Source organism: Perna viridis, chromosome 6, assembly GCF_037379345.1.
Source record: "Perna viridis isolate PV_CMFRI_1.1 ecotype Kerala chromosome 6, ASM3737934v1, whole genome shotgun sequence".
Classification (NCBI taxonomy): Eukaryota; Metazoa; Mollusca; class Bivalvia; order Mytilida; family Mytilidae; genus Perna; species Perna viridis.
In genome coordinates, this window is record NC_142450.1 from 10,244,060 (window position 1) to 10,271,966 (window position 27,907).

Genomic DNA, 27,907 nt, shown 5'->3' on the forward strand with positions numbered 1-27,907 from the left:
GGGAGTTTCAAAGGAACTTTGATAAGACACATAACTCGAGAAAATAGTCTTTGAAATGTTAAATCACATTCTTAAATGATTTTATCATATTTAACTGTAGGTAAATTATTTTGGACCGATCCAAATTTCACTTTGGTCATGCGCATTTACACGCACCTTACACTTCCGCCGCTTCCGGTACACACAAATCTCCAGAAATGGTAAATAAAGTGTGAAAAGCGCTACAAAAAAATATGCATGAAAGCATACAATAATCACGTATATGTTAAGAAGAATATGTATTTATAACTTTTCAAAGCAATCGATTTAAACATGATAACTATTGCGTATTTTTCTTAAATTAAATATTCTAGTTAAGTGTTTGACACGTGTGACGTGTCGGTTAGTCTTTGTGTTAAGCACTTAAGGTGTGAAAAACATGCGTCTCGCGAGTCTACTGTTGTTGATTTTAATTACGTTTTGGCATATTATTAAATAAATAGAATGAAAGTAAGCATATTGATTGGGTGTATTGTTTGACTTTCACTGTTTCACTTTCAGTCCAATCTCCATTGGCATTGTAATTTGTATGGCAAATCACCAGTTTTTTATTACGGAATTCGAATGTTGCAGTAGCTGCTCAAATTTTAATGAACTTAAGTTTTGTCTCACCAAATAACCTCAATATAAGGAAATGAACTAGCCCAAATTAGTCATTGTTTGTGTTTGACTGCTTTTGTTTAAACTTTCTCACGTTTAATTATACTCCAAGTCACCTCAGATTGTTTGCGTTTTTTTGCGTTTATTTTTGTTATTACTCGACGGTTCCTTTCAAAAACTTGCCATTTCATTCATGTCGTTCTGTACTACGATTCCCTTACAATTATTTTTCGTTCTTACCTCCGAGATTGAAAAAATTCAAAATTTATTTTTCCTACGAGAATTTTGCAAAGAACATGAAGTAAATAAAACCATACATACAAAGTAACCAAAACAAATGAGCAACTTGGACTCCATTAAAAACTGGGAGCATGGACCAGGTGCACAAAAAAATGATATTGTTTGATTAGTAAAATGTATATTTTTCCTTTCTTGCAGGATCTGTCAATAGAATCAATGAACAGATATGTTAGTCCAATCAATCCAGCTGTGTTCCCACATCTCACAGTTGTCTTGCTGGGAATTGGAATTTTCTTCATGGCATGGTTCTTTGTGTATCCTTTGAAATATACCTTGTATGAACAGTGCCTGAAATCGGCTGGCCCGAAAATTTTTTTTGGGGCTAGTAAAAATTTGAAGTCACTGGCCCAAAATGATTATGACTTGCCCAATTTTTTTTGCCAAGCAATGAGTAGAGAATAAATGCAATTACTCGAACATGGTTGGCTACTTACATGAAAGCAGAGATGACCAATAAGGAAATTGCATAGATACCAGAGATATAAGACCTGAATGATCCTAACTTGTAGTACAATCATTAAAAAAACCTTTGATTGAACTAAGAAAGAAACAAGTTACAATTAATATTTTTTATTCCTCAATTAGTCCCTCTCTACACATGACCCTCCAGACCCCAGCCTCTGTACTGTATTCCTCCTCATCTGAATAGTCAGAGTCATCACCACATCCTCCAAGAATGGTTACACTGACTCTTGGAGTCAATTGTTCAATGTTGTCTAATTGTTCATTCTCAATTTCATCAACATGATCAGCTTCCTCCAATAAATTGGTAACCTCCTGTGAGGCTTGAACCACTGCTGATTTGAGCTGTTGTCCCATTCTAGTGTCTTTATGGTTTGGCCTTCTTTTAGTAGTACATCCATTGTTCCATCCGAAGTATTCTGATTAATTATATCAACTGAGTTCCCATTGGTTTAAATTCTATTCTTAAACCAATCAGCGTGGCTGTTTTATCAGACGTTCGGGTATGCCATGCGAAAGGACTAAATACCAACAACTGGAAAAATAACCGCAGTAATTATTTTTTGACGATTTTTTATCAATCGCCCAGACAGTTTTTTTTGGGCCAGCTTTTCATCTACTTTTAGCACTTTTCAATCGCCCAGATAAGGTTTTAATCGCCACTGGCGAGTGGGCGAGTGGCTATTTCAGGCACTGTATGAAGCATCTAATAATGATTTTCTACTTATTTTCTGGACATACAGTATGTTCTGTTGTTTGGAGAAAGACGGATATCTTTCCATTAATATAATGTATATGTAGGGTTATGGCATAAATATTTGAGTGTTTTGTTGATGGTTATATTATAATTTGCTTTGTACAAACTTGATAGTGCAATGTATATATACAGTAACTATGAGAGTTACATGTAATTGTACCATAAAGTTCTAAAATGGTTCAATAATGTTGCTTCACTATTTCAGTATGGGATTATAGTTCATTTATTTGGTTGGTTTTTTTTTTGTGACAAGTACAGATACAAATTATGATGCTACAATGTACCGGTATGTACATGATATTCATGTGCATTTATGTGGTTTGAATTTAAAAAGGAAATTGTGCATGAATATCAATACTTAATTGTTCATTTTACATTTTTAAACACTACATATTTTGAGATATTTTTTTTCAAAACTTAGAGCAGATACCAGCAATATATTGCAGCTTTAATATTCTATATTTTCAAACCTGTTAATAATTTTTTCAAATTTCCATGTGTAATGTAGGCAATTACATTTACATGTTTGTGAAATTTTCCTGTGTTATTAAATCAATCTTTTGAAAACAACACAAGCCACACCACAGAATATGTCCAACAACATAATGAAAACCATATTTGGTTTCTACTTCAAAATACATGTACATGTACCTTCTCTTAATTTTGAAGGCATGAAACTGAAGCAAACATTTGTTTTTTTTTTGGCCTGGGACATTTAATGTAAACGCTGCATGATTTTTCCTTATTATTCATAATTTTTATTTACCTAATTGTTTTGTCCTTAACCTATAACAGATATGAAGTAACATCAAACAAGTTTACAAGAGATCTATCAAAAGAACTTTTAGTATCATTAGTCGCATCAGTGTTTATGGGTTTTGGAGTTGTATTCCTCCTTCTGTGGGTTGGAATATATGTATAGTATTTAAATGTAAGTATTAAAAAGTTAATTCACCAACTTCTGTATAAGATGCACCTCATTTTACAGAGTATACAGTTCATACAAGTACCATTAACTATTTCTGATTGTTTATTAAATGAGTAATTTGGTTAATTTGTTTTAAAAAAAACTTAAATAGTTCAACCTGAGAATATATATTTTTTAAATACTGTACTTGTCTATTTAAGTGGACCTCAGATTTCTGCTTTATGTCCACTTAATGGTTAGACCAGATTATTAATTAAGATCATTTTTCATATAATGCACTTATTTTCTACAGTTGAGGTTATAAAAATATTCTGTTTGTAAAGTTTGAGTTATCTCCCTTCAGCAGAAAATGATAGTGCATGCCATTTGGCCAAATGCTTTTTTCCTTGTCATGAAAAATGATTTCGTGAAACTGATTGTGAATTTAAATATTTAAAAACATTCTTAACAAGTTAAAAAAAAGTATTATGTCTGATCTTACGACCCATAAATCAACCCACTTGCAGGATTCTTAGTTGAAACTGCTACAGTTAGTCAATTGTTAATTAGACACGTTTTTTTTTTTTTTTTTGCTTTACAGATTGCATTATGCTGCTTTCATTCAGGTTTTTACCTTTACAATTTTTGTTTTTATAGTATACAAGTCAATACCTTTGACTGCTGATGTCAATTTTTCCAACATTTGTTTCCTGATGTTTATACTTATTTCAGGTACTGATAAAACTGTCTGCAAGAGAAGTGTGCAAGTGGACCATGGAAATTATATGGTGTATATTTGTTGTTTTAATAAAAGTTATAAAATATCAATATCTGATGATTAATGATGAGGAAGAATCACTAATGATCACCACTTAAGCTCATTAAAACATAGTATCACTTATTTTCAAGTTTATACTCCCACTCAACGAGTTAGTGTTATATTGGAATCACCTTGTCAGTCCAACTGAAGCCCACCAAATTGGGTTGTCCGTGCAAGACCCAACAGGGTAGTCAAGGATGTTAAAACCCCCTTAGTAGTAGTCTGACTGAATTTTTTGTTGCAATTGTCTCAGCTCCCAAAGATAGATTGTTTTCAAATTTGGTGTGTGCCTTTATATAGACCTGTTCTAATTTGGTTGCTCTATGATATCAATTTCCTGTTCGTGTCGGGGTACATAGCACAGCAATGCATCTATCAGATGTATTAATGATCTTTTCAAGTAGGATGAGAAATTATTTTGTTGTGGGAGTCTTTAAAAGTGCTTTGGACTTAAACTGTTCAATTTATTGTATAGGTGATGGTGTCCTTCACTGGCTGTATCAAAGATTATGTTAATAGGAGTTACTCAGCCTTTTGTTAGATAAGGTCAAAAAAGTATTGCAAGGTACATATGGGATTTTTTCTAACCTGAATTACAATTTTTTTTTTTTATTATTGGAGCTAGTTTTTTGTTTTCATTACTTTTTCATTTGCACCAAAACTTTTGCTAAGTTATTTATAGCGATATCCAGCTAAAATTGTAGAGCCACCTCCAGGAAAAAGCTACTTTGTTCCCTGGATCGTTTAATTCAGGCAGCCTTTTTTTTAATTCTGCATAACGTTGATTTCTTAGTGTATTTTACAATGTGTAAAATATGGCAAGTTGTTCTGACAAAAAACTTATCTTTTTGATTTTTTATTGAATCAACACACCTTATTTGTGAAGTCTAGAAAGTTTGAAAACAAAACATTCATAACAGCTAAAAATAAAAGTATATATTGTAATTATTTAAGGACTGACAAGAGCCAGATTATGTACACCTCTAAGATTAGTTAATTCTGAGAATGTGATTGTTTTCTTGTTCAAGTCTATTGCAGCAATCACATCAGCATTTGTATCATACAGTCTAAAAGCATGATAGAGAATTCCCTGGGAACTTATACCATTAAAGATATTTCCACCATAGTCTCTTGCAAAATAACCTGAAAATGAGATCAAGAATACCATTGAATATTATTTCCCCTGTGGTCTCAGGCAAAATAATCTGAATGGGATCAAGAATGCCATTGAATATATTTCCCCTGTGGTCTCTGGCAAAATGACCTAAGAGATCAATATAATTCATTCTTAATGGATTGTTCACACTGAGTTTCATGGGAAAGATTCGTCTTGAAGTTGTGACCGTTTTGTTATTTGAACCCGAATATCAACTAAAGATATTTATTTTAATATTACAGTTGAGATTAAAAAAAACGTAGGTCTACATACCAAAACCTGCAATTTGTAAAACCATTTGGGATTTTCCAGTTAATGGGTCGACTTCTATCAAAAACCACTGGGTATTTGTTCCATAAAACAGCTGTGGAGATACTGCATATAGTTTTCCTATAACACACAACGAAATTTCTTAGTAAAAGTGTACATTTATATTTATCTCCTTCAAATTGTACCATAGTACAGCTTGCCATAAAAGGAAGTCTAATTGATTTTGGGGTTGTGATCTGCATCGTTTTAGAAATTAATGACCTGGTGTCCGAACAAAAAATTCAGTAAGAGGAATTTTGAGGTTGCGAGTTGGACCCATTTTCCTGAGATTACTGTGAAGTCAGTATAAGAGTAAATAGATCTCTATGAAATATCCCAGATTAATTTAAACATTTTTGTTTTGCAAATTAACAAATTTGGATCAGACAAGAGTTATTTCAACTCACAAGGGTCTTCTCTAGACTTGAATATAACAAACAATACATTTGGTGTAATAAAGGGAAGACTGGAATCAAATTATGGAGTTGTAATGAATTGTTTAGGAATTAGGGGCCACTTCGATTTTAGTAATATCCCTATCCTGTTTCCAACATGTAACCGCAATCCAAATCAGGACTGAATGGTGTGTTCATATGCCTGAACTGTTTAGGGCTTAACCTTTGCGATCGTAAGCATTTTGTCTGAGGCGACTAGTGTAAACGATCATGCAGGGATCTCTTTGCTATCGTCTGTGTTTCATACGGTGCGCTTAAGTATGACAATTTTATTGCTTACCATGTAAATATCCTTTATCGATTCGAACTCAATGTATTGATATTCTACAGTCAATTCTATTTTCAATTAACATCGAAGTTATCTGAATGCCCCATAAAGAATTTCCTTTAATTCAGTTAATTGTCGTGATGTGGTGTTTTTCTATAGAGACTAAGTTTTGTGGTATAAAAGAATCACCCTGCCTTTTCTGTCCATCCATTTTTTTGTCTGTCCACTTATCTTGAACCGCGCAGTAGATTTTGATAGCATTTAATAGACAGATAAGGCATTATATGTAGATATACAATAATGTAGAATGCCTTCAAAAGAATAATATGATAATTTTGTTTTTTTTGTTTTTGTCTCATTCCGGTAACAAGACTAGATTCCACTTAGTTAACGTGAACATTCTCGACACCTTCCAATATTAACAGAAGATCACCAGTGAACGCTTGAGTTTTCAACCAAGGCAGTACAGATTAGTCAACGGGGTTAATTGAATAATTATGGAAAGCAAATTATCCACTAACTATGCACCTATTTGGTTTTAAGAAATAATTACATATAATTGTTTAAAAATAATTTCTACCTAAACTCTTTAACTTGGTATTAAGTTCCATTTACAGTTTATAATATACCTGATCTTTTGTCCACATGCATGGACATAAAAGTGAACTCGCTGACGTCAACTTCTGTTACTGTGACTGACCTGTCAAAGTGAGATAATTTTTTACTGTTCATACATGTAGTATGAAGTTCACATTTTTTCATGAACAGCTTTCAAAACTAAAGAGAAACGTTAATTACTAGTATTAGTATTTGTATGGGCTTAATAAAATGTCCGAGTAAAGGCGGTGTGCGCTGTGGTGGATCCAGATATTTACAAAATGGGATCATTACCCATGCCAAAAATTTCCCCGAAGAAATATGTTTGTAATACAAAGCTACATTGTAAATAACGAAATTTCGTCATTTATTGAAATATAATGCTTTCTGAATATTTTTTCAATATTTTGTCGTGAAAAGATATTCATAATCATTGTTATACGTGACAGTTGTATTGTTGTTAATTCTACAATCTCCGAAAGAGAGGTTTGTAGCTCCTATACTGTTTGTTTGACCTAGGAGATACAAGGACCTCTGTTTCGGAGATTGCCAATTCTACTGTTTGAACCTAGATGCTAACAATCTTCGTTGTTATTGCACATTCCGTCATTTGGGATATTCAAAATTGGTCGTATTAATTGCAACATGTTTTTAGACCTTAAGTCACGACTTACTGATTCGCTAGGTTGAATATGTAAATTCTGGCTTGAAGTTGATCAGGTGAATTTTCGTTCCCCATAAGTACATAAATGAGATTTCTCTCTGGGTCGTATTCAGCCCATTGGTAATTAATATAGAGATTCTCTGGTTTCGATTTCATCACTGGTGTGTACTGGTACCAAGAGTTGTAACCAACGGGATCCCGCCGGTATTGCAGGAGACCTATTTCAAACACATAGTCACCTGGAATGATAACGAAAGGGTGCATGATAATACAAAACCATCTTCGCTACACAAGGATTAAGGTCCTGTGTCCAACCCATCATAGCCAAGGGTTACTGTGTCTCTCCCTTCACTTGCCAAGGTTTACGATCCTGCCCCCCTCCTTTCACTCCCTCCCGCATGAATGTGGTATAAATAATGAAGTTGGAGGGCCAAGTAAATTTGGTATCTGGTATAAACAAAACCAACCATGCACCTTGACAGGTATGAGCTCTCAGACAATCTTGAAAGAAACAAACAGCACGTGTGGCCAATTAATTAATGCTTCTTGTATATAGGAATGAAAAATTCTTGAAGAAAAATAAAATTAAAAAAGACTGAAAGAATTGTATTTTTAAAGGTGAGATGTTTGTTGTTACCTTTATTTGCTCCTTCCTTTATAGTAAAGGTATAATACAGTCCATTGCTATATTCTAATACAGCATTGATTGGTGCATCTGTGCCCTTTACTGTCAATGTCTCTACATCTCGACCGTCTCTGATTAAGTCAAACTCTATCAAAATGTCATTGACATCGTCTGGTGATCCGGTGTGCAGTAAACCGACATAATTGCCTATAACGTTCATTGTACCAACTCCATCATAGATATAGTTTGCTTTGTCTGGCAGTGTGGTGGTCCGGTGTCTCTTCTGCTTAGGGCTGCTATGACTTTTCATACCTGCTTCGATTACCATCAAGTTATAACCGTTGATTTGATTGGGGTAGCCTGTTGATAGTGAAATATTGACTAGGTAAACGAATTCCTTGTCAAAAGGGTTATACGATAACCCTATTAAGTAAGGGGCTTCTATTTTAGGTCCGAACCTGTTCCGGTGCCTCAATACGTCCATCTTCTTACCTATCGAACGGTATTGTGGATCAAGATCTTGTGATAATGGAGGAAGTGACGTCATGTGCTTATGAGTCCGTCTTGAATTGTCTGTTTTCTTGATTTTGATGTCTGCACATTGATAGAATGTGTCTTCACCGGGTTTATGTGGATTATATCTTGCTCGAATCACACAGTGATCACAGTCAATGTTTGGCAATACCTTGAAAAGGAAGAAATGTAACAAAAACTAATCCCACAAATTTTAAGTTAGCAGAACGATTTCAAGTAATTCATTTATATGTTCAGGGTCAACTTCTTATTAAGGTCTTTCCCATTTGGATGGGAAGACCTTCTTGTATTTCTTCTGATTATTATTATTCTTCTTTTTCCGCCTGACATTTTGCCAAAGTTTTGACTGAAGGTATCACGACAAGATTTTGACAGTCTTTCGCAATCTGACAGAAGACTTTGGAATTCGCCCTGTGAGACGTGATCATTTGTCGGTCCAGAGTTATCTGCCCCGTAGCGGATAAACTTATTTTGTAAAAATTTCTTAAATTGTTTTAGATAAACAGACCGAAAGCTTCATATTTTTTAGAAACCCGGGGCAGTACTATTTGACAAAGTTTCGAAAAGATTTTAGGTTTCCCTGGTTACGCGATTTCGCGACCTAAAATGAAATTATTTTGTTGGTCAATAAACTTTTAAACCGTGAGTCCTATAGACTTGGGACCTTCACTGTTGATCTTACATGATTTGCAGTATGTTTTTGCATTTCTTGGTTCTTTGTCAAACTTTGATAAGATATTTTACCTCATTTGTATGGTCATTTCTGAATCTCTATTAGGCACTTTTTTGTTGTAGTTTTTTTTGTCTTTATAGTATGAGTTATAACTACTGGTAACGTGGTATTTACTGTCTAAATATGTATCTATATAGGAAAACTCTCCACCGACATTTAGAACTATATTCAAATTCCATTAGTGGTGTCTTTGTCGGTTTTGGTTAATGAAAATCACCTCTCTCTTTGAAAATTGGTGCACGCGTTGAAAACAGCAGTTCTTACCGTAATTAATGCATTTTTTTTTTTATAAAACTAATTATATGGATAAAGATTGTTCTAAAGTAATCCAGCAATCATGATTTATGTAATGAAAATAGAAAACAAAGCTTGCAATATATCCCGGCATTTGCACGCAAACTTTCATTCGTATCCGGAAAAATTCGGAGACATTCTGAATACGTTTTTAAATTCATTGCACTGTTGTCGTCTGCTTAACGAAATGGCTGAACGGGATATACTGACATGTTGTTACAAAATGCGGAATTTGAAGAAATACCACAAGAGGAGGCAAATAATGTTGTATTAAATGTTGACAGACAAGGAGTCAAAGACTTAATAGACAAGCAGAAAAAGGAATCTGTATGTGAAGGTCAGCGGTCAGCGCCCGGCGAACTTTGAATCGTTGCTACCACCCGTGAAAAAGTTCAAGCGAATACTTCCACTGGATTTATCACAGTTTCCAGGAATAAAACTCACTTAAAATGTGTTTTGAACTGTTCAACATATTTCTGTGTTTGGTGAAAGTTATTGTGATTCCATTTTTCTTTCAAATAATACAAACAAAAAATGCATTCCTTTCAATTTTACTACAATTTATCAACCAATCGTAAATTCATATTGCACTATAAAAAAAAAGTTTATATATTTATTATGCATCATATTTGAACTAGTGCAATAAAACACATATAACGTTGTAAAATGAATTATATCCAACAAATTAGTATAATGTCAACTGAAATATTTATTACTATATAAATAATAAAAGGGTTATTCCATGAATACTGGTGAAAATTGTCACTCGCAAGCTCGTGCAATATAATATGCTGCTTCGGATGATATTCATACAATAACCCTATATTATAAGACAATAAGTAAATAATGTTTATACATGCGTGAATGTTAGTTTCTGAAAACTGTCTTTAAAAGTATACTTCCAATACATTTTTTTAAAAGTGGCCTTAGACCTATCACGGGCAAATAAATCGGGGATGTCCAGCTTTTTATCAGTAAAAACCACTATTTACGATCTTTAAATGCAAAACAACCCCATGTATGGTCTAACATTTAAACAACAGCATAGCGAAAATATCACGATAAATAAACATATATTAATAATTTTCAATTGTCATTAAAATAGGAAAATCAAAGTACTCATGTACTGAATCAATTTACATTGACTCTTTTAGTTGCCTTAAAATAGCAAGAATAGAGACCGACTTCTTGGTTATCAAAATATTTAAACAGTTATTGTACAGTAATTTTGTAAAGTCACTTTGTTCCGACATTGTTGTTCCAACTTACCCAATGGAGGCACATTATCCACACTAATACACAATACTCATAGATACTTTTGTAGAGACTTAAAAGTACGAATTTACAATCGGAGTTTTATTTTGACCACATTTGTTCAATACACACTCAAATAATACCTTTACAATGCATAATTCTAGGCTAATTTGAATTTTACTGTCTTTGTTTACAGAGATATTTCCAAACTCCAAGCTGTTTCAAAACCATGGACAGCAGGGTTAACTTTACTTATGGTTAATAGTTCTATAACTTTGGTGATGGAATATCGAGTATAGAATATTACCGAACTTCAACAGTTTTCAACTGAGACTGACAAGAAGCTTGACTTATTAATTGTGAATAAATATTTCCTGGAACTTAGATGCAGGATTCAATTTTGATTTCAAGAACTGTGTGCGAAGTTAACAGAAGAAAGCATTTACTTGCCATAATTCATGTGTACATTATACATGTACATTGAAATTGGATGTATTAGTGAAGTAAAAGTAGTTATGTGTTCAATGGAAAGTGCATTTGAAAAAAAAGTTTTGTGCCAAATTGTGTTTTAACTGCATTCCAATGAATGGATGGAGGTGTTAATAGAATCATATCCTATAGGACTGGTACAGTGATCAATGTGATTAACATAACTTTCTATAATTGTGCTAACACTTGATATTGTTGTGTATGTGTACATAATTATTTTGAAAATAAAATGTTAAAAAAAACATAATTCATATCAAAAATATTTTGCAGGGAATTTTGTTTGCAGTACATGTTCAAAATGTGTTCATTCATTAAAACAGATCAGACCTTTACTTTTGCAATCTTAATCTGAACAAAAGTTGAAAACCGATATGGTAAGCGTCCTCTGCTTTTCTAGAAACACCCGCCGAGTTGCTCATAAAAAGTCAAGTCCGGGGTAGACAAACGAGGAAAGGAAAACTATGACCTGTTGAATAAATCAGTTTTCATGGTGCAGATGGATACAATATAACGATCCACGAGTTCATGATGACGACCATAAAACTTCTGTAGTGATGACTTCAATCTTGTAGCAACATAACCCTGCTCCAGAAGCCTATTTTTTAGAGTTCTAGTGCGATACAAAAAGTCTGCGTAGTTTCGGCAAGCTCTGACATAACGTATGAGTTGTGATATGAACACTCCATACGCAGGTGCTGAAGGGATGTTGCCACAAATGAAAGGAAAGTTGACAATTCTGAATAAAAAGTCATCACGTTTGTCGTAAAGTTTGGTCAATAGTTTTCCTTTACCATCGATTTATAAAATGCACTTAACATTCTTAATGATTTTTGCATATCATGGAAACTCGAAGTAAACACAAACAAATAAAAAATAATAATATTCAATTGAAATGCTAAAAGTTTTCTCAACCACTTAAGTATTGATAAAAATATGCTAGAAACAGTAAAATCTTACTGCTACCTGGGCATCACATTTAACTATAATGGCAATTTGAACCTATCGAAAAATAACCAAATGGAGAAGGGAAGAAAGGCTTGGTTTAAAATTTAAAAAAGTCATCTCTATAGATGTTCCTTGTAATTTACTTGAAAAGTTATTTGACACTTTGGTAATACCTGTTATTCTGTATGGAACTGAGGTCTGGGGAGCTGGAAAAACTTTCAATGACTCTGACCATATGAACACTTACTTTTGAAATTCATAAAAGAAATCCTTGGAGTAAATAGTAAAACTACAAACATTGCATTGCTTAACAGAACTGAATAGAACATCTCTACATATAAAAATTCAATTGAATACGATTAATTTTTTAAACCATATCCTTAACTCCCCTGATACACTAGTCTACGAAATGTTCAGATAAGTTAAAAACAACAACTTGTGGATGTCCCAGGTAAAAAATATACTAAGTAAATTAGGGTTCAGTCATCTTAACTTACAGCTTAATAACCTTCAATTTTACATCAAAAGAATCGAACAAAGACTACACGATCAGTTTAAGCAACATTTAGTAGGCTCAATAGTTATGAGTGAAAAACTCATTTTTCCGTAAAATATTTATTCCGTCTAAAAGACCCCCATATATTGATTTATGTAAATCTAAAATAGAAAGATCTATCATCAGTAAATTTCGTTTGAATGCACATGCACTAGAATTAGAAAGGGGTCGGTACAAAAAACAAAGAGAAAAAAAAAACGTATTTGTAAATCATGTGATAGTGGGAATAGAGGATGAATATCATTTCTTCTCGGTGTGCACCCACTACGCACCGCAAAGAAATCAATACAAAATGAAATTGGACAACCATAATTTAATTTCTTCATCAAAACCTCACCTCACACCAAGAGACATAGCATATATAATAAACAGTAGATCTATAGAAATGCTAAAAATAACTATCAAATTCATGAGTGAATGTTGGAATCGAAGGTCAATTTAATTTAACAGAAATTATATTAATATATAACGTTAAAACTATAGATTAATCTGTTTTGATCAGATTTACACCACTGTCGCACCATGATAATAAATTCAGTTTATATGTAATGTATATTACATTCTTCTGTTTTTGTTCATGCCATAACCATTTACTGTAATTGTGTTTGTGCAAATAAAATTGTCTATTGTCTTTTGTCTATTGTCTATAAAGCTAACTAAAGCTAATTATGTACACCCTTAAAATAACTGTTATATACATGTATTCCTTGAATGATGATACTTCATTTACTACTATGGTGAAATGTATTTGTGTATGTATGTGTGTGTGTGTGGGGGTGGGGGGGGGGGCTATGTCAAAATCACTAACATTGAACTATTTTATCTATGTATGAAGAAAAAACACCACAATGTTATCTCTTCTTATTTGGCAAATTGTTCATCAACTTGAAGTATCTATGATGATACCTCATGTTCCTTATAAAACAAATACTTTAGAGAGTTCAAATTGTACATGTACACTCATGCAATGTCTTAAACATATCACTATTACACCACATACTAAGCCGCTACATAATAAGTTATTTAAAAAAAAACTTTTGTATTCATTTATGTAGATTTCGGAGGTTGACAAGTCGTAACGAATTTCTAATGTTTGGAAATATTGCCACGAAATTGTTGGATATGGAATATTTTCTATGATACCATACAAAAAAGGGGGTAACCATGTTTTGTTCAGCAGAAAAAGGAGACATCTTAAACACAATTAGTAACTTTTCTGCAACTTATATTATAAATAACTACAATATTCAATGAAAAATGTTCTTATTTTTCAAAAAAAATAAGAAACTTAAAGCGTAGTCTGCTATCGCAACTAAATCGGTTGTTCACACGTGCACGTTACCTGTCACATGTCAACGTATCTGAGGTCGCCAGTGCGTTTGTTTCTATGTCGCCGCTATGTGAAAAAGTATATGGTTTAGAAAATGCAAAAGTGCAGTGGCATGCTCTATGTCGATTTACATGATTTTACACTTCATTTCATAGAGCATATTTCATTTTACCAGAAAACTGCTGCGGGAAGTTATCTATCGATAACGTTTTATTTTAATATTCGTTAAAATACAAGGAAACGCCAAAATATTTCATCGCATGCAAGTTACGGGCCATTTTTTAGCTTCCATGTAGATATTTCAGACTTCCCGCAGCACTTTTTGAAAAAATATGCATATTCATTGACCTACCATTAAAATTTGGATCTACAAATTTGTCATCTTCCCACTGCACTTTTAACATTTATGTGGTCCGACCAAGGCTTGATTAACCGATCACATGACTCATTTTTATTGCACATTTTGACATTGTGTTGATCTTTTTGTGTTCGGGAAGTTTCATTTTATGCCCTTGTATACTTTAAATATGAACATCGAAGAAATTCCACGTATTAAGATGAGTTTAAAAGTAGCTTGTTTTCGTTGATGAAAATATGATAATTTATGACATTTCTCCTTAACACACCCGCGCTTTGTTGTGTATGTCTGTTTTCCATGTCTGGTCTTTGTCCCTGGATTACATTCTTTTGATTACCGCTAGAACCTTGGTTCCCTTAATTACTCTTTAATACCAATTTTGCGTTACATCTTTACTAGCTGCTACATGTAGTTAAAGCTTATGACGAAAAAGCTAGCTGGTATTTTCATGTATGCAGTTTTATGACAGTAAAGTGATATTTTAAATTATTCTATAGATATGGAGTCTATATGAGGCAATTCCTCTCCAGAGGCGAATCCAGAACTTTATAAAGCGGTTCAGGCTATCACTAGTTTTTTTTGCCCAATTCTTGCACGACCATTTTACTTTTTTTTCAAACGAAATCGGTATACTAACCCGTGCATCTCCCAGGATCTGAAACTGACTTTCTGTACAATGTTTTCCAAATAAAAAAAAAATAGAACAGATGAAAAGATGCTGTTCTACTTACTACTATTGTTGTAAAGTTTTCTTGGTGATCCTGTGCATGTACATAATAATCTGGTGTAAAGGCTAACGTCTGCCATTCTGTACTGTTTAAAGGGGCTATAGCTACATCCATGAAACCTATGCAAACAAATCACATGTATGAGGGGGAATAAGTAACTATTATCCTTACCAACCTATAAATACATGTTTATCATATGCAACTACGTAATACGTAGAAAGTGGCATTATGAGATACTAGTACATCCATTTTTTAAATTAATTGACAGGTATGCATCTATCCGTCGTCCGGGGTTTCCAGATGGTAACTCTTGATCCGAGGAGAAGATTTTTTTCAGGATTTTCAACACATCACCATTTGTAGTTCTCGGATTTAGAACATCTTTATACTTACTTTCGTAACATCCAGACGATAAATTGTGAAATGAGTGAAGATATTTTTCAAACTTGGAACAAACGTTTATTATAAATTTTTTTTCTTCAAATTCCATTTTTTTATCCAGTCCTGTTGTTTCAAACTTTTTAATACCCCTATTTTTATGGTTTTGTATCCCATATAGTGACGGGTAACATTTAATGTCCATTAGATGCCATACTCGCATATATTTGCATGGTTTCATTGCCATCATACATTATCGTCACATATTTAAACAGAGGTCGTTTTCATAACTCCACTGATGTAAGTGGAAATACTCCAGTTAAGGTCTTTTAAGGACCAATAATTGCTTATTATAGATTTCAACATTGCTGATGTTCCTTTTTTTCACGGTGGTTGTTTAATTGTTTTTTTTTCAGTCCCAAATACGTTTTTCCGGCAATTCGCATCAGAAAATCCACACGTGCATGACTAATATACATATATACCTGGGTATCCTACTTCATAATGATTGAAATTCTGCTGTAGTTTGATCCACATTTGATGTCCGCCCATATATGGAGTGAACCCAGGTGTCTCTGGTGGCTGTCCTCCGCATGGAGCGCCATGTCTAAAACATGTGCTACTACCACTCTTTGGTATGAAATAAAATTAGTTAAATATTACGTCTGTGTACTATTCTTCTTACAAACATGTAGATGCATAACACATCAATTGTTCTCTGATTGTAATATAACATGCAAAATATGAAATATAGAACTTTTATTTCTTTAATAGGAATTATATGTAAACAAGGGCAGGCTCGATGAATTGCAAAACTATGGCAGCACAAACAAGTAACCGAAACTATATGATTAGTTGAATGATACGTGTAAGATGCCACTGCATGCAATGATAAATTTATCACATCATTTGAACAATTAATTTTTCACAATATGACAGATACTTACTTTTGTGATATCCATCGCCCCTCTCTGCTCGGGAAACACCAAACAAAGGTGCCCATGGGCAACACTGACTGTTATCAAGATCCCAAAAAGGAATAATACCATTTTCTTCATAATGTTCTATTTTGTATTATTAATTGTAGTTTTACTGTATCATTCTTATATTTATAATATTTGAAAATAAAATCAAATCATCACGCGGTAAATTTAACAAAATCTGATATTGATAAACGAATTAGTATTGACCTTTGTAGATTTACTATCATAAGACACCATTCGTCATTTATATCTCTTCATTGTTTATCTAAAACATTGTAAGTCTGAATACCAATATTACAATGCACAATTAATTCCCAGTTTGCCAAATACGAGTACGTAATCAGAAATGATCATTATTATCAAACTTAAATATAGCTATAAGTAAACATTAGTACATGTATTACCAAAACGCATCCAGGTGAGTGCCATTAGCGAATCCAAAAGGAAGGGGTCCTGGCGGTTGCAACTACTTCCTTTTGATTGAAAATTTGCCAATATCGTGATTTTGCGAGACCAAAATTGACCAGTAATAGCATGTATTTCCCTTTCCCAAATTTCTGCATCCGCATTTGAGAGGTTTGCGTTTAGTACCTTTTTCATCAAATGCCTAGACCAAAATTCCTCTCTAAAGCTGGAAACGTTCAGAGTGCTCTGAAAAAGTTTTTTTCTCTCTCTGTAAAAACTATGAGATCATATAATTATATGTAAATAATAGTCCGGTCCATGGGCTTCATATGAATTTTTTTAAAAGCGATCGTTATCTTAAAGGGAACTAATCATGCTCCTCTACGTGTTCGCCGATTTTTTTTCTGTATACATTTGTTCCTAGAGACTTTTTATAACAGATATTTTTCAAACGGAAGTTAGTCCAATTTAATAAATTTTGTAGTCCTAAATAAGTGTCGATTTTTTAGTGATCATAGAAGAAGCAGTCATTCTGAAGGTGAAAGAGTAATCAATAGAACAAAGGTCAGACATGGGAAACAGACACGCAGTACAAAAAAAATACATACAAAGTAACAAAAGTAAATGAGCAAATCGGACTCCTCTAAAAACTGGAAGCATATGGACCAGGTGCACCGGTAGGGTAAGCGTCCTCTTCTCTCCTAGAAACACCTGCCGAGTTTATCATAAAAAGTCAAGTCCAGGGTAGTCGAAAGAGGAAAGGAAAACGATGACACGTTGTACAAGCAGTTCTCATGGTGCAGATACACCTTAACTAGAATAAATCCTTTGACAAGACAACACTGGAAACTCAGATGCTCCGGAAGGGTGAGCAGTTACTGCTTCGTAAGAGGAAAACATGCATGACAGTAGGAAATCGCTGATCATAGTAAAAAACGACACTATGTAGGTCTATCAGGTCACGGTTAAAACAGAAAACAGAAACTTTGAACTATGGGTAGCAAATCTTGTCCCAGTTCTTGTGGCGTCTTTTGCGATTTCAATGTGTGTTAAATGTCTATACCAATGATCTTGAACTTGTCAAACATACTGTGAACTTTTGACTGGTGACTACAATCTATAGGCAACATTTCCATGTTCTGAACGTTATCTCTGGGAAACCAGTGAGTTGTTCGTAATTTCTAGAAAAAGCGTGTACGAGTTGAGAGACGAAAACGCCATACACTGGAGCCGGTGAATTACCTCTATTAACTAACCATAGTTGACGATTCGTAAATTAAAGTCGTTGAATTTACCATGTTTACCAAATAGAGTTTAGTTTAAAGCAAAAGGGAGACTTCAATGTGTCTGTAATGACTTTAATTTCTAGTTCTTTTGGGTATATAAAATGTAGATAGACATCAATGTAGATTTAATTCAGTGATATCACTATATAGCGAAACATGACGTTAAAGGCTGTGACAACAAGCTTCCCTTTTGTTGAGCAAGTTTTGAATGAAGTCTGCCTCACAGTAGTATAGAAAAAGAACAACATATAGAAGTACATACACATTTTATTTTCACACAACAAAAAATAAAGATTTTCTTCATTAACTTGGTTGACATATGGTGCTTTCCTTTGATTTTAATAAACGGGTATGTATGCGAGTTACACATATATAATCATTATATTTTTGGTTGTTTTTCGTTAGCTGTAAAGCTGTGCAAGTTAATTGCACTACAGCTTTATTTATGAACAAAATTTGCTTTTTTTATATTTCATGAATTATTTCGTTTGGTTGCTAATCGTTAATCTTATACATTTTTTTACCTTTCGATGGTTTCTTGAATCAGTCCTCGCCCTTGTTACTCGAACACAGTAAGAAATTCAACTATGTCTTTTGATTTACATTGTACAATACATCTTTCATGAAAATGAGTAACACTGAATGGTTCCGATTGGATCTTATCTTGGTTTTATGAAAATGCTTCGAACTATAAACCTAATTATAACAGGTATTATTTGCTCTTATATAAGACAAATTGTATATGTGTCTTAAATTTGTGATTTCCGAAAATGTCATTTTGTACGTCTGCAGGTTGATGCCAACAATGACGTCAGCATTTGTGTCGATCAACCGGAACACGTGATATAGAGTGTCCGTCTGTTCATCTATACCATTGAATATCGTCCCTCCATAAAACAACGAAAAGTAACCTAAAATATAACATTACAATGTCTAAATTAAGAGTGAAAAGACTATTTACATCATTAAATGATACCGTATTTGATTCACACACCAGTTTACAATGTCTACAATCAATGCACAGGCACATGAGACCAGGATTTTTGAAAATAATTTTCCTCAAAAATATCATTAAATCATTTTGTTTCCGTATTTGAGTTAATATGCATGTTCTCTGACATGTCCGCTTTCTATTTATTGCTGTTTATACTATACCTAGGTTTCATCTATATACTTCTAGGCATAGTATAAACAGCAATAAATAGCAAGAGGACATGTCAGAGAACACGCATAATAACTCAAGTACGGAAACAAAATGATTTAATGATATTTTTAAGGAAAATTTAAAAAAAATCCTGGTCTCAAGTGCCTGTGAATCAATGTACTCTCAACTCCCATTTGTTGGAAACTTTTGTTGATATTGTGCACAATTTTGGTAAAATGACTAAATCACAGCGTGGATTTCCCTTCTAATAAATATCTTGATAAAAACCACATTTGAAGATCCGCCATTGAATGCAAGTCTCTCTTTATACTTGTGGCTGAAAAGAGTAATCAAGGGAACCAAGATTCTAGCGGAAATCAAAAGAATCCAGGGACAAAGACCAGATATGGAAAACAGACACACATAACGAAGAACATAACATAACCAAATAAATACATACAAAGTAACAAAATTAAATGAGCAACTCGGACTCCACTAAAACTGGGAGCATATGGACCAGCTGCAACGGTAGGGTAAGCGTACTCTAATTTTCTAGAAACACCCGCCGAGTTGCTCATAAAAAGTCGAGTCCAGGGTAGACGAAGTAGGGAAGGAAAACTATGACATGTTGAACAAATCAGTTTTCATGGTGCAGATGGACACACCGTAACGATATACGAGTTCATGGTGACGACTATAAAACTTATGTAGAGATGACTTCAACCTTGTAGCAACATAACCCTGTCTGATGGACTGTATAGAACTTGTTACGAAACCTATGCAAAACCAAGTGAACCATAGTGCATTACAACCAAAATGTAAGTTAAGATAATCAACACATGGCTAAAGGTAGGATATTATATATGTAGTTTTAATCATTTAATTCAAGTTTTTAAGTCATATTTATGCCAGATTTTTACGTAACTATTATAGTCTTTTCTGTTTTTGGAGAAAAAAAAACATACATTCATCTCCCACTCAAATTAACAAAATCAAGAAAACTTGCTTTGCAAAGAGCTAAATTCGTGGACAATTTTTTTTTTCGTCAAAAGTCAGAATAAAAACTTTTTTCTGTATAAGAAATGAAAGTGAACTTTGTGGGTTTTTGACATACATGAATTTACTCCAGTTTGATATTTATAAAAAAAATGTTATGTAATAAGACAATTCATTTGATAACCACGTAAATATGTATGTGTGATATCATTATAACATCACTAATTTACAAACCAACATCTGTTATCAATGATAAACGCTTAGATTTCCCAGTCATCGGATCAACTTCTATAAGCGACCAATACGGATTGAAATGGTAGGTCAGTCCTGGTGACACTGTGTACAAACGGCCTGAAAAGTACAAACAACCTAAAGACAGTTCCTAATTGAACAAGAAACATACACGCAGCACCAAATCAGAACAAAATAAGAGGTATATTTCACAACGAATCAGGAACATTAAATTACTTCAGCACTGCAAAACAAAATCCTGGGAACAAACCTGATAGTGTATCTCTAGTGGTAATCACGTGGTAATCATTTGTTTATTATATGATGACGTGTAATATGATTGTCACATGTAGATATTGACTGGAAAAAACATAATTAGTAAAAAAAATAATTGTACTGATTATATGGAAATCACGTGAGAGTCATGTAAACTGAGAAATTTGATAACCGTAAATCATGTGTTGCTCTACATTTGTAAATATGATTTTCATGTATATCTTGGTACAGTTAATTTACCTGACTTTTGATGGACATGCATAGACATAAAAGTGAACTCATCTACGTCGACTTCCACCCAGGAAACATTCCTGCAAACAAGATGTATAAAATCAAAATAATAATAAACAATAAATATTATATTTCAAACTCGAACTCAGTTTTATAAAACAGACTTTTAAACAACGGATAACATATATTTAAATATAAAAATAAACGAGCAACTGAACCTAGACTGCGACCAAAAAATAAAAACCCACAAAAGTTAATTTAAAAACAAAACAAAACAAAAACCCCAGTAAAAGACCCAAAACAAATTGTGAACAAGGTTTTAGTTCAAATCAGGGATGTTACATCCGCTGCCGAGATGTTTATAAGCATGTCAAAATCAACACTTACCTGTATTAAGGACAAAGTCAAGATAGTAAAGACGGACTAAATAATCAAAAGCGTAAAACTAAAATATTAGAGATGTTATTGCAATTGATATCTAACCTTTTATCCAAATCATATGTATAAATCCTGGCCTGAAGTCTCTCGGGTGAGTTTTCGTTGCCCATCAGGAGATAAACAACGTTTCTTACACTGTCGTACTCAGCCCATTGGAAGTTTACATAGATATCTTCCATGTCTGTTGTCCATATTACTGGTTTGTAGGAGAACTGTTGAACAGCAGTATAGGTTAACTCGCCAATTATGAATTGGTATTTTCCTATAAAAAAAACCCCAACAATTTACATGGCACGTAACAAAATTACATTGGAATGTAAGGACTATGATAGCATCCATCCACCAAATCTTCGTTTTCATATTTTCGAAAACCCTGTCTTGAAAACGTTCTTGTCGGTAAAAAAAAGAAGAAAAAAGGGTAGAGCTTCTACTTTATACAATGCAACTGTCTAAACCGGACACCCTATGGTCTTTAAGACTGGTTCGGTTTCGACAGTATGTTGCTTGTTTTACCAAGGTTCAAAATGCATTCAGTCAATGGAATGGGACTTAGAACGTTTTCGGTTCGAATAGATTTTTGGATTATTCAGGGTTCGGTTTAGAAAAGTTGTATTGTACGTGATTCCCGTCACCTTTGTCGAATGAAGACACTAAAACTTGGTTTAGCCTACTCTTACGACTTAAGTGGCACCATGTCAGAAAAGAGTTTGTCAGTCAACCTCTAGATTTGCTGGTGCAGGTTTAAGAATAAAACTTAGTTTTTATATCCACTTTTGTGGATATTTAATTTATGAAAAAAAGATAACAATTCTCATGATTTTTTTTTATAGAAAATTTGCACATAGGGTACATAACGTGGAAAACTACTGTATTTTTTTTTATTTTTTATCAAAATTTGATTTTTTGTTTTATATTGATATAAAACATTTAACCTTTTGTCACCCTATCAGCCATTGTGACCGTCAGATACGTGTCTCTTCCAGAAGGGAGAATTGCGCTGATTGGATAATTATAGTTGTTTACTATTTTAGCCCTTTTTATTATGTCACCGGGATGCTTCAGATCTATTTCCATGACAAAGTCGTTTATTTCATCAGCTGTGGTACCCATGTGATAAAGCTGTATCAAATTCTCGTTAGAATTAATGGCCGATATAGCGTCGTAAACAAAATCTCCGTTTATGTCTGTTTGGAATCTGACTTTGTTGGTACCAAACTTATTGGCGTAAGTAAGTGCAATGTTAATGTAAAACTCCTCCATCATATTTGTTGTACCAGTCAAAACATTGACACTCGTCAAAAATCCATCCCCAGGGTTTAACGGATTGTATGAAAACCCGACTAAGCAGTTTGAGTCGATTGCATAGACATCATCGTGTTGCTTCCGTAGATGATCAATTTTCTTGCTAATTTTTCTATATTCGATATCGCGGTCTTGTCGTGTCGTAGGAACGTTTGAATTGGGATTTGTTGTAGTTTGACGTATGGCAATATCGGAACATTGATAAAATGTTGATTCTCCGGGTTTATGTGGAACATAACGGGCTCTTATTACACAGTGCTTGCAATCTATATTTGGTAGAACCTGAGAATGTTTTGACAAATATCAGAATATTATACAATGCAGTAAGAAAATAATATACTATCCATCTTAAGGAGGTAGACCTAGGGTAAGGGACATAACTCTTGAAATCAGTGATAACATATTACTTTTAACCAAAGCCTTTCAAGCTTTAAATTGAAACAGAATGAAATCAGGCCAAGTTACTTTGATGCTTGCATGAGATTAAAGTAAAATGCTGAATACAAACATTCAAATGATTTCTATGGGTTGTGTCCCTTACCCTAGGTCTACCTAGGTCTAACTACGCAGACTTTTTGCATCGCGCTAGAACTCTAACAAATAGGCTTCTGGAACAGGGTTATGTTGCTACAAGATTGAAGTCATCACTACAGAAGTTTTATGGTGGTCATCATGAACTCGTGGATCGTTATGATGTATCCATCAGCATCATGAAAACTGATTTATTCAACGGGTCATAGTTTACCTTTCCTCGTTTGCCTACCCCGGACTTGACTTTTTATGAGCAATTCGGCGGGTATTTCTAGAAAAGCAGAGGACGCTTACCCTATCGGTGCAGCTGGTCCATGCTCCCAGTTTTTAGTGGAATCCGAGTTGCTCATTTACTTTTGTTACTTTGTATGTATGATTTTAGTTACTTTATGTTCTTTGTTGTGTGTGTCTGTTTTCCATGTCTGGTCTTTGTCCCTGGATTATATTCTTTTGATTACCGCTATAACATTGGTTTCCTTGATTACTCCTTCTTAATCAATGAATTATGAATAATATAATTATATATTGTACTAGTAAATAATTACCTTTTATTCAAATTTCTTTTTTTTTAATTCAAATTCAAATATTTTATTGTCGTGTAAACATAATAATGTTTGTGACGAACAAAAGCCAACAACAAAATTAATCACAAATAATACAATAATGACAAATGCAAATATGAGACTATTTACAGTAGAACATGAAAAAAGTTAAGCTTCTTCTTCCCTCAGTTCTAATGACTGTTTCAAAAAGGAGCCGATTAATTTTACATGTTCCTTAGAGGAGGGATTAAGTAGTTTAGATACAGTCATGTCTTCAAATTTCCAATTTAAATCTTTCAGAAGTTTATGTCTTAAGTTTTCATATAAATTACAGTGTATAAGGAAGTGTTCCTCAGTTTCAATAACATTGCTATGCTTTACATAGTCGGTTTTCCCTAGGAATTTTAAAGTATCTATCGAGTTTTGGATTGAATAATTCACAAACTGACCAATGTAAGCCGAAAATAATATTATCAAAGTTGACGGGAAATGGAGGATTGAGAGAAATTGAAAGCTTTTTTTAAATATCTGCCGTGTCCTACAGATATATAATCTAATGATACCACAATAGCTGTGTAGTTTTGTTGATGATCTTGAGCGTAAAAGTACTGATCCTGTATATACGTTAAAGTCTTCCATGTGGATGAACCAACAGGGGCCAAGGCAATATCCATGTAACCTAAATAAGATACAATATTTGTACTATATAATTATACGATTCTTACCAACGTTTGATAATTTGGCGTTTCTCTAAACGGAAATCTAAGTTTATTTCACAGTTTGCCAACACCGTTTTGTAGGTTGTCTGCCGAAAGTTGTTATGTGTACGGTCATGTTTAACTCTCCACGGGACAAATTTGCAATTCCGGAAACGGAAAACTCAACATGGTATGTAAGGAAAACGTTCAGAAGAATTTTTTTTTCGCTGACTATGAAGTACAATAGTAGCCTAAGCAAAACTTACAAAAAAGTAAAAAAAAAGTAGTTGTCCGGAAAAGGTTTATTTTAGTGAACTGTTCACATTGGAACGTGGAAAGTACATTTTCCGTTGAAATTTTTAAATTTGAACTTTAATAACTAATTTATTGCTAACAAACGCTGTGATAACACTTTGAAAGTCTTCTCTAGTTATCGGACGCTTAGGCGGATCAAAGAAAGTAGGTTCGGGACCCCTCATAAAATAAAATATATTAAATATATATATATATATAGGTGTCTGCACAAAGTCCAGCGCATTGACCACTCGGCCAGCTAGGCTATAAAAAATATAGCTTTCGCTGGCCGAGTGGTCTAGGGCGCTGGACTTTGTGCAGGCGGTGTTGCCATAGATGTCACAGCAGTACGAGTTCGAGTCCCGCGGAGGGAACGACCAAAAATTTGCATCGCAAATTTGACAGTTCTAACATCGTTGGGAATTTTTCAGACCTCTCTATACGTTTATATATTTTCCCTGTATCAATTTGATCCGATGGAGCAGTGTAGCAAATAGAGTCGTCACATTCTGAGACGTTGTATATATATAGATGTCACAGCGGTACGAGTTCGAGTCCCACGGAGGGAACGACAAAAACTTGCTTCGCAAATTTGACAGTTCTAACATCGTTGGAAATTTTTCAGACCCTTCTATAAGTTTACGTTATCTTCCCTGTATCAATTTGATCCGATGGAGCAGTGTAGAGAATAGAGTCGTCACATTCTGAGACGTTATATATATATATATATATATATATATATATTTCCAATCACATACCAGGATACCCAACGGTATAATGGTTAAAATTCTGTTGCCACTTGATCCACATTTGCTTTCCGCCTGGGTACTCGATTAGATATTTACTGGGAGGCTCTCCACCACACTCTGGTTGTAGGCGAAAACAAGTCCGACTGCCTCCCTAAATAACAAGTTCTGGGACTTCAAATGAACAGAACAATTACCTTTAGTAGCTATATATTGTCTTGTTTCTTACGACCACCCTCTAAAATATATTTAATTCTGGGTTTCAGTATTAGATATCATTAAAAAAAAAGATCGGTGACTATTTTTGTGGTGTAAACGAAACTTTTCTAATTGCATAATTGTTACATCTACAACGCCAGTCGGCTATAGTTCCGTGCACTATCTCGACAGTTATTGACTTTGTCATTTCGTATCGCCAATTTTCCATTTTTCTGTTGTAACACCTAATTCCCATTTATCTATGGGAATTTTTAGACAACCTAAACGAGAATGTTTTTCACAAATTAGGCTTCGAAACAGGACTCTAATAATATAACTTTAGGATAAAAGTCTTCACTATACATTATAAATTTCCATGACTGTCATTACAAAATTGCGGCAAATATAATATCCACAACAGATTAGTACTATTTCTTTGAATAGTTTTCTTCTTTATGATTTTGGAAATTGCAACGATCATTTTGTTTAGAACAGCAGAGGGAGGCAGGGGCGGATCAAGACACAGAAAAGGATGGGTACCAGCCGGGGTTCCTCAGAAAAGGGGATGATAGGACATTATTTGCCATTTTTGTTAATTTTACACATGAAATGGCAATTTTCTAATAAAAAAGGGGAAGCCACCACCCCCCTCTTTTGCACCCCTCTGGACCTGCCCCTGGACGGTTAGCCTATCAACACACCGTGACCTAGCTAGGCTTATCCGTGTGCCTGTGTTAACAATTTAGCATCAAGCATCTGTCTGTTCTGTGTGTTGTTTGTTGTTTCTATATGCAATACTCTGTTCCTTCATCGTAATGTTTTATCATTTTTAAACTTTGCTTTGCAAAGTTTATATTATACGAAGTCCGTCGTGCCGATGTGGGCATATTTATGAGACGATCAACCATTATTTTTTGAAAGCCCTTTTTTTATAATACAAGAACTAAACTAATTAATGAGCGACCTTCAATTGGCTCTTGAATTCTGCAACATAGACCTAAAGCTACTTGTTTGTCTTGCAGAAAATCCAGTGGCTGATCCAGAGAGGAGTGCAGGGGGTTGGCACGCCCTCTTCATTGTATATTTGTCATTTTTATGTGTACAATGAACAAAACATGGTAATAATGTTCTAGCACCCCTCTTTTTCTGAGGAACCCCGCCTTGCACCCCTCCTTTTCAAGGTGTCTGGATCCGCCTCTGTCAGAAATACAACATCAGTTTGTGTTAGACCATTAATATTCCTTCTTGCTTGAGCTGCATTTGTACACATCACATCATATCACCTAATTGTATCTTATATATATATATATTTATATAAAAACTTGAATTAGCGAATTAATTTGCATGCCTGCAATTCATTGTTACTATTATCATTTCAGGAGAATACTTCATTAGAATGCTTCTTTACCTGTGTCTTTTATCCACTTTGTTTATCACAAATAAAATATACCTCAACTAAGCTGTGTTCCTTTTCTTATATTGAATATAGATTCAGCCTTGTTTTGACATTTTTCACTACGTAAACCTTACCTGTGAGATGTCCATACTACCTCTCTGGAGTGGAGATATGAGGCAGAGGTGTCCACATGCTATTGGAAAATACCATAAGAAGATGTACGTCATATACATGTTATACGTCGTTTTATCACCAAATAGAACAATACAGTAAAGAATTTTATCTACATGTAGTATAAATGTGATAATAGCTGATATCTTGCCTTTATTGTGTTAGATGTAACATATAGATTCAGTCCCGGATAGTATTAGAGAAGAATCTGCGTCTCCCATAAAATCTTTAGAAAACTCGGAAATGTAAAATGGCGGGATATCTCTCGCAGAAATTTTGAAAGGGAGAAAGTATAATTTATCATGCATGTACGATACCATTAATGTTTTATGGTTGTTCATTTTTAGTGCATTTCAATGAAAATAGTCAAATTACACTTTCAAAATGGTGGGTTTTTATACTATGTTTCACCCACTGCATGATTCTTACAGAGACTGACACTTAATAATATGATTCAGATACAAAACTCAAGTCTTATTTC

At 33.9% G+C, this 27,907-nt stretch overlaps 4 protein-coding genes across 6 annotated transcripts; 1 reads left to right on the top strand and 3 right to left on the bottom strand.

Moving 5' to 3' along the window:
- Window positions 1-143: 143 nt before the first annotated feature.
- LOC148613596 (dolichyl-diphosphooligosaccharide--protein glycosyltransferase subunit TMEM258-like) lies at window positions 144-3,893 on the top strand. Its single transcript, XM_088587043.1, has 4 exons — window positions 144-200; window positions 1,078-1,193; window positions 2,954-3,089; window positions 3,798-3,893. The coding sequence occupies exons 1-3, from the start codon at window positions 198-200 to the stop codon at window positions 3,078-3,080; spliced, it is 246 nt and encodes an 81-aa protein (XP_088443169.1). The 5' UTR covers window positions 144-197; the 3' UTR covers window positions 3,081-3,089; window positions 3,798-3,893.
- On the bottom strand, window positions 1,201-1,804 carry LOC148613597 (uncharacterized). The gene has a single exon (XM_088587042.1). The coding sequence runs from the start codon at window positions 1,756-1,758 to the stop codon at window positions 1,510-1,512; it is 249 nt and encodes an 82-aa protein (XP_088443168.1). The 5' UTR covers window positions 1,759-1,804; the 3' UTR covers window positions 1,201-1,509.
- Window positions 3,894-4,725: 832 nt separating the features above from the next.
- On the bottom strand, window positions 4,726-18,897 carry LOC148613598 (uncharacterized). Of its 2 annotated transcripts, XM_088587037.1 has the most exons (10): window positions 18,757-18,897; window positions 16,946-17,192; window positions 16,506-16,573; window positions 16,044-16,188; window positions 15,184-15,299; window positions 7,972-8,644; window positions 7,345-7,573; window positions 6,703-6,773; window positions 5,315-5,431; window positions 4,726-5,028 (listed from the first exon to the last, which is right to left on the bottom strand). In XM_088587037.1, the coding sequence occupies exons 2-10, from the start codon at window positions 17,139-17,141 to the stop codon at window positions 4,835-4,837; spliced, it is 1,809 nt and encodes a 602-aa protein (XP_088443163.1). In that variant the 5' UTR covers window positions 17,142-17,192; window positions 18,757-18,897; the 3' UTR covers window positions 4,726-4,834. The 2 variants fall into 2 exon arrangements, with proteins under 2 accessions (XP_088443163.1, XP_088443164.1); XM_088587038.1 differs by lacking the exons at window positions 16,946-17,192; window positions 18,757-18,897 and having other exon boundaries at window positions 16,506-16,723.
- Window positions 18,482-27,549, bottom strand: LOC148613599 (uncharacterized). 2 transcript variants are annotated; one of them, XM_088587039.1, is made up of 8 exons: window positions 27,390-27,549; window positions 25,674-25,815; window positions 24,487-24,602; window positions 22,481-23,132; window positions 21,594-21,810; window positions 21,120-21,190; window positions 20,607-20,723; window positions 18,482-19,143 (listed from the first exon to the last, which is right to left on the bottom strand). In XM_088587039.1, exons 1-8 carry the CDS (start codon window positions 27,486-27,488, stop codon window positions 18,929-18,931), a joined length of 1,629 nt encoding a protein of 542 aa, XP_088443165.1. In that variant the 5' UTR covers window positions 27,489-27,549; the 3' UTR covers window positions 18,482-18,928. The 2 variants fall into 2 exon arrangements, with proteins under 2 accessions (XP_088443165.1, XP_088443166.1); XM_088587040.1 differs by lacking the exon at window positions 25,674-25,815 and having other exon boundaries at window positions 27,390-27,515.
- Window positions 27,550-27,907: the final 358 nt, after the last annotated feature.

Coding starts and splice junctions, on each gene's coding strand:
- LOC148613596 (XM_088587043.1), top strand. Junction 1,194..2,953: donor TTCATGGCATGGTTCTTTGT/GTATCCTTTGAA, acceptor AACCTATAACAG/ATATGAAGTAACATCAAACA.
- LOC148613598 (XM_088587037.1), bottom strand. CDS start 17,141: ATGAAAAAGGTACTAAACGCAAACCTCTCAAATGCGGATGCAGAAATT. Junction 15,300..16,043: donor TTATGAAGTAGGATACCCAG/GTATATATGTAT, acceptor TTGTTTGCATAG/GTTTCATGGATGTAGCTATA. Junction 6,774..7,344: donor ATATTCAACCTAGCGAATCA/GTAAGTCGTGAC, acceptor TCACTTTGACAG/GTCAGTCACAGTAACAGAAG.
- LOC148613599 (XM_088587039.1), bottom strand. CDS start 27,488: ATGTATATGACGTACATCTTCTTATGGTATTTTCCAATAGCATGTGGA. Junction 24,603..25,673: donor TTATACCGTTGGGTATCCTG/GTATGTGATTGG, acceptor TATCTTATTTAG/GTTACATGGATATTGCCTTG. Junction 19,144..20,606: donor ATCATTGATAACAGATGTTG/GTTTGTAAATTA, acceptor GTTATATTTTAG/GTTACTTTTCGTTGTTTTAT.
- LOC148613597 (XM_088587042.1), bottom strand. CDS start 1,758: ATGGGACAACAGCTCAAATCAGCAGTGGTTCAAGCCTCACAGGAGGTT.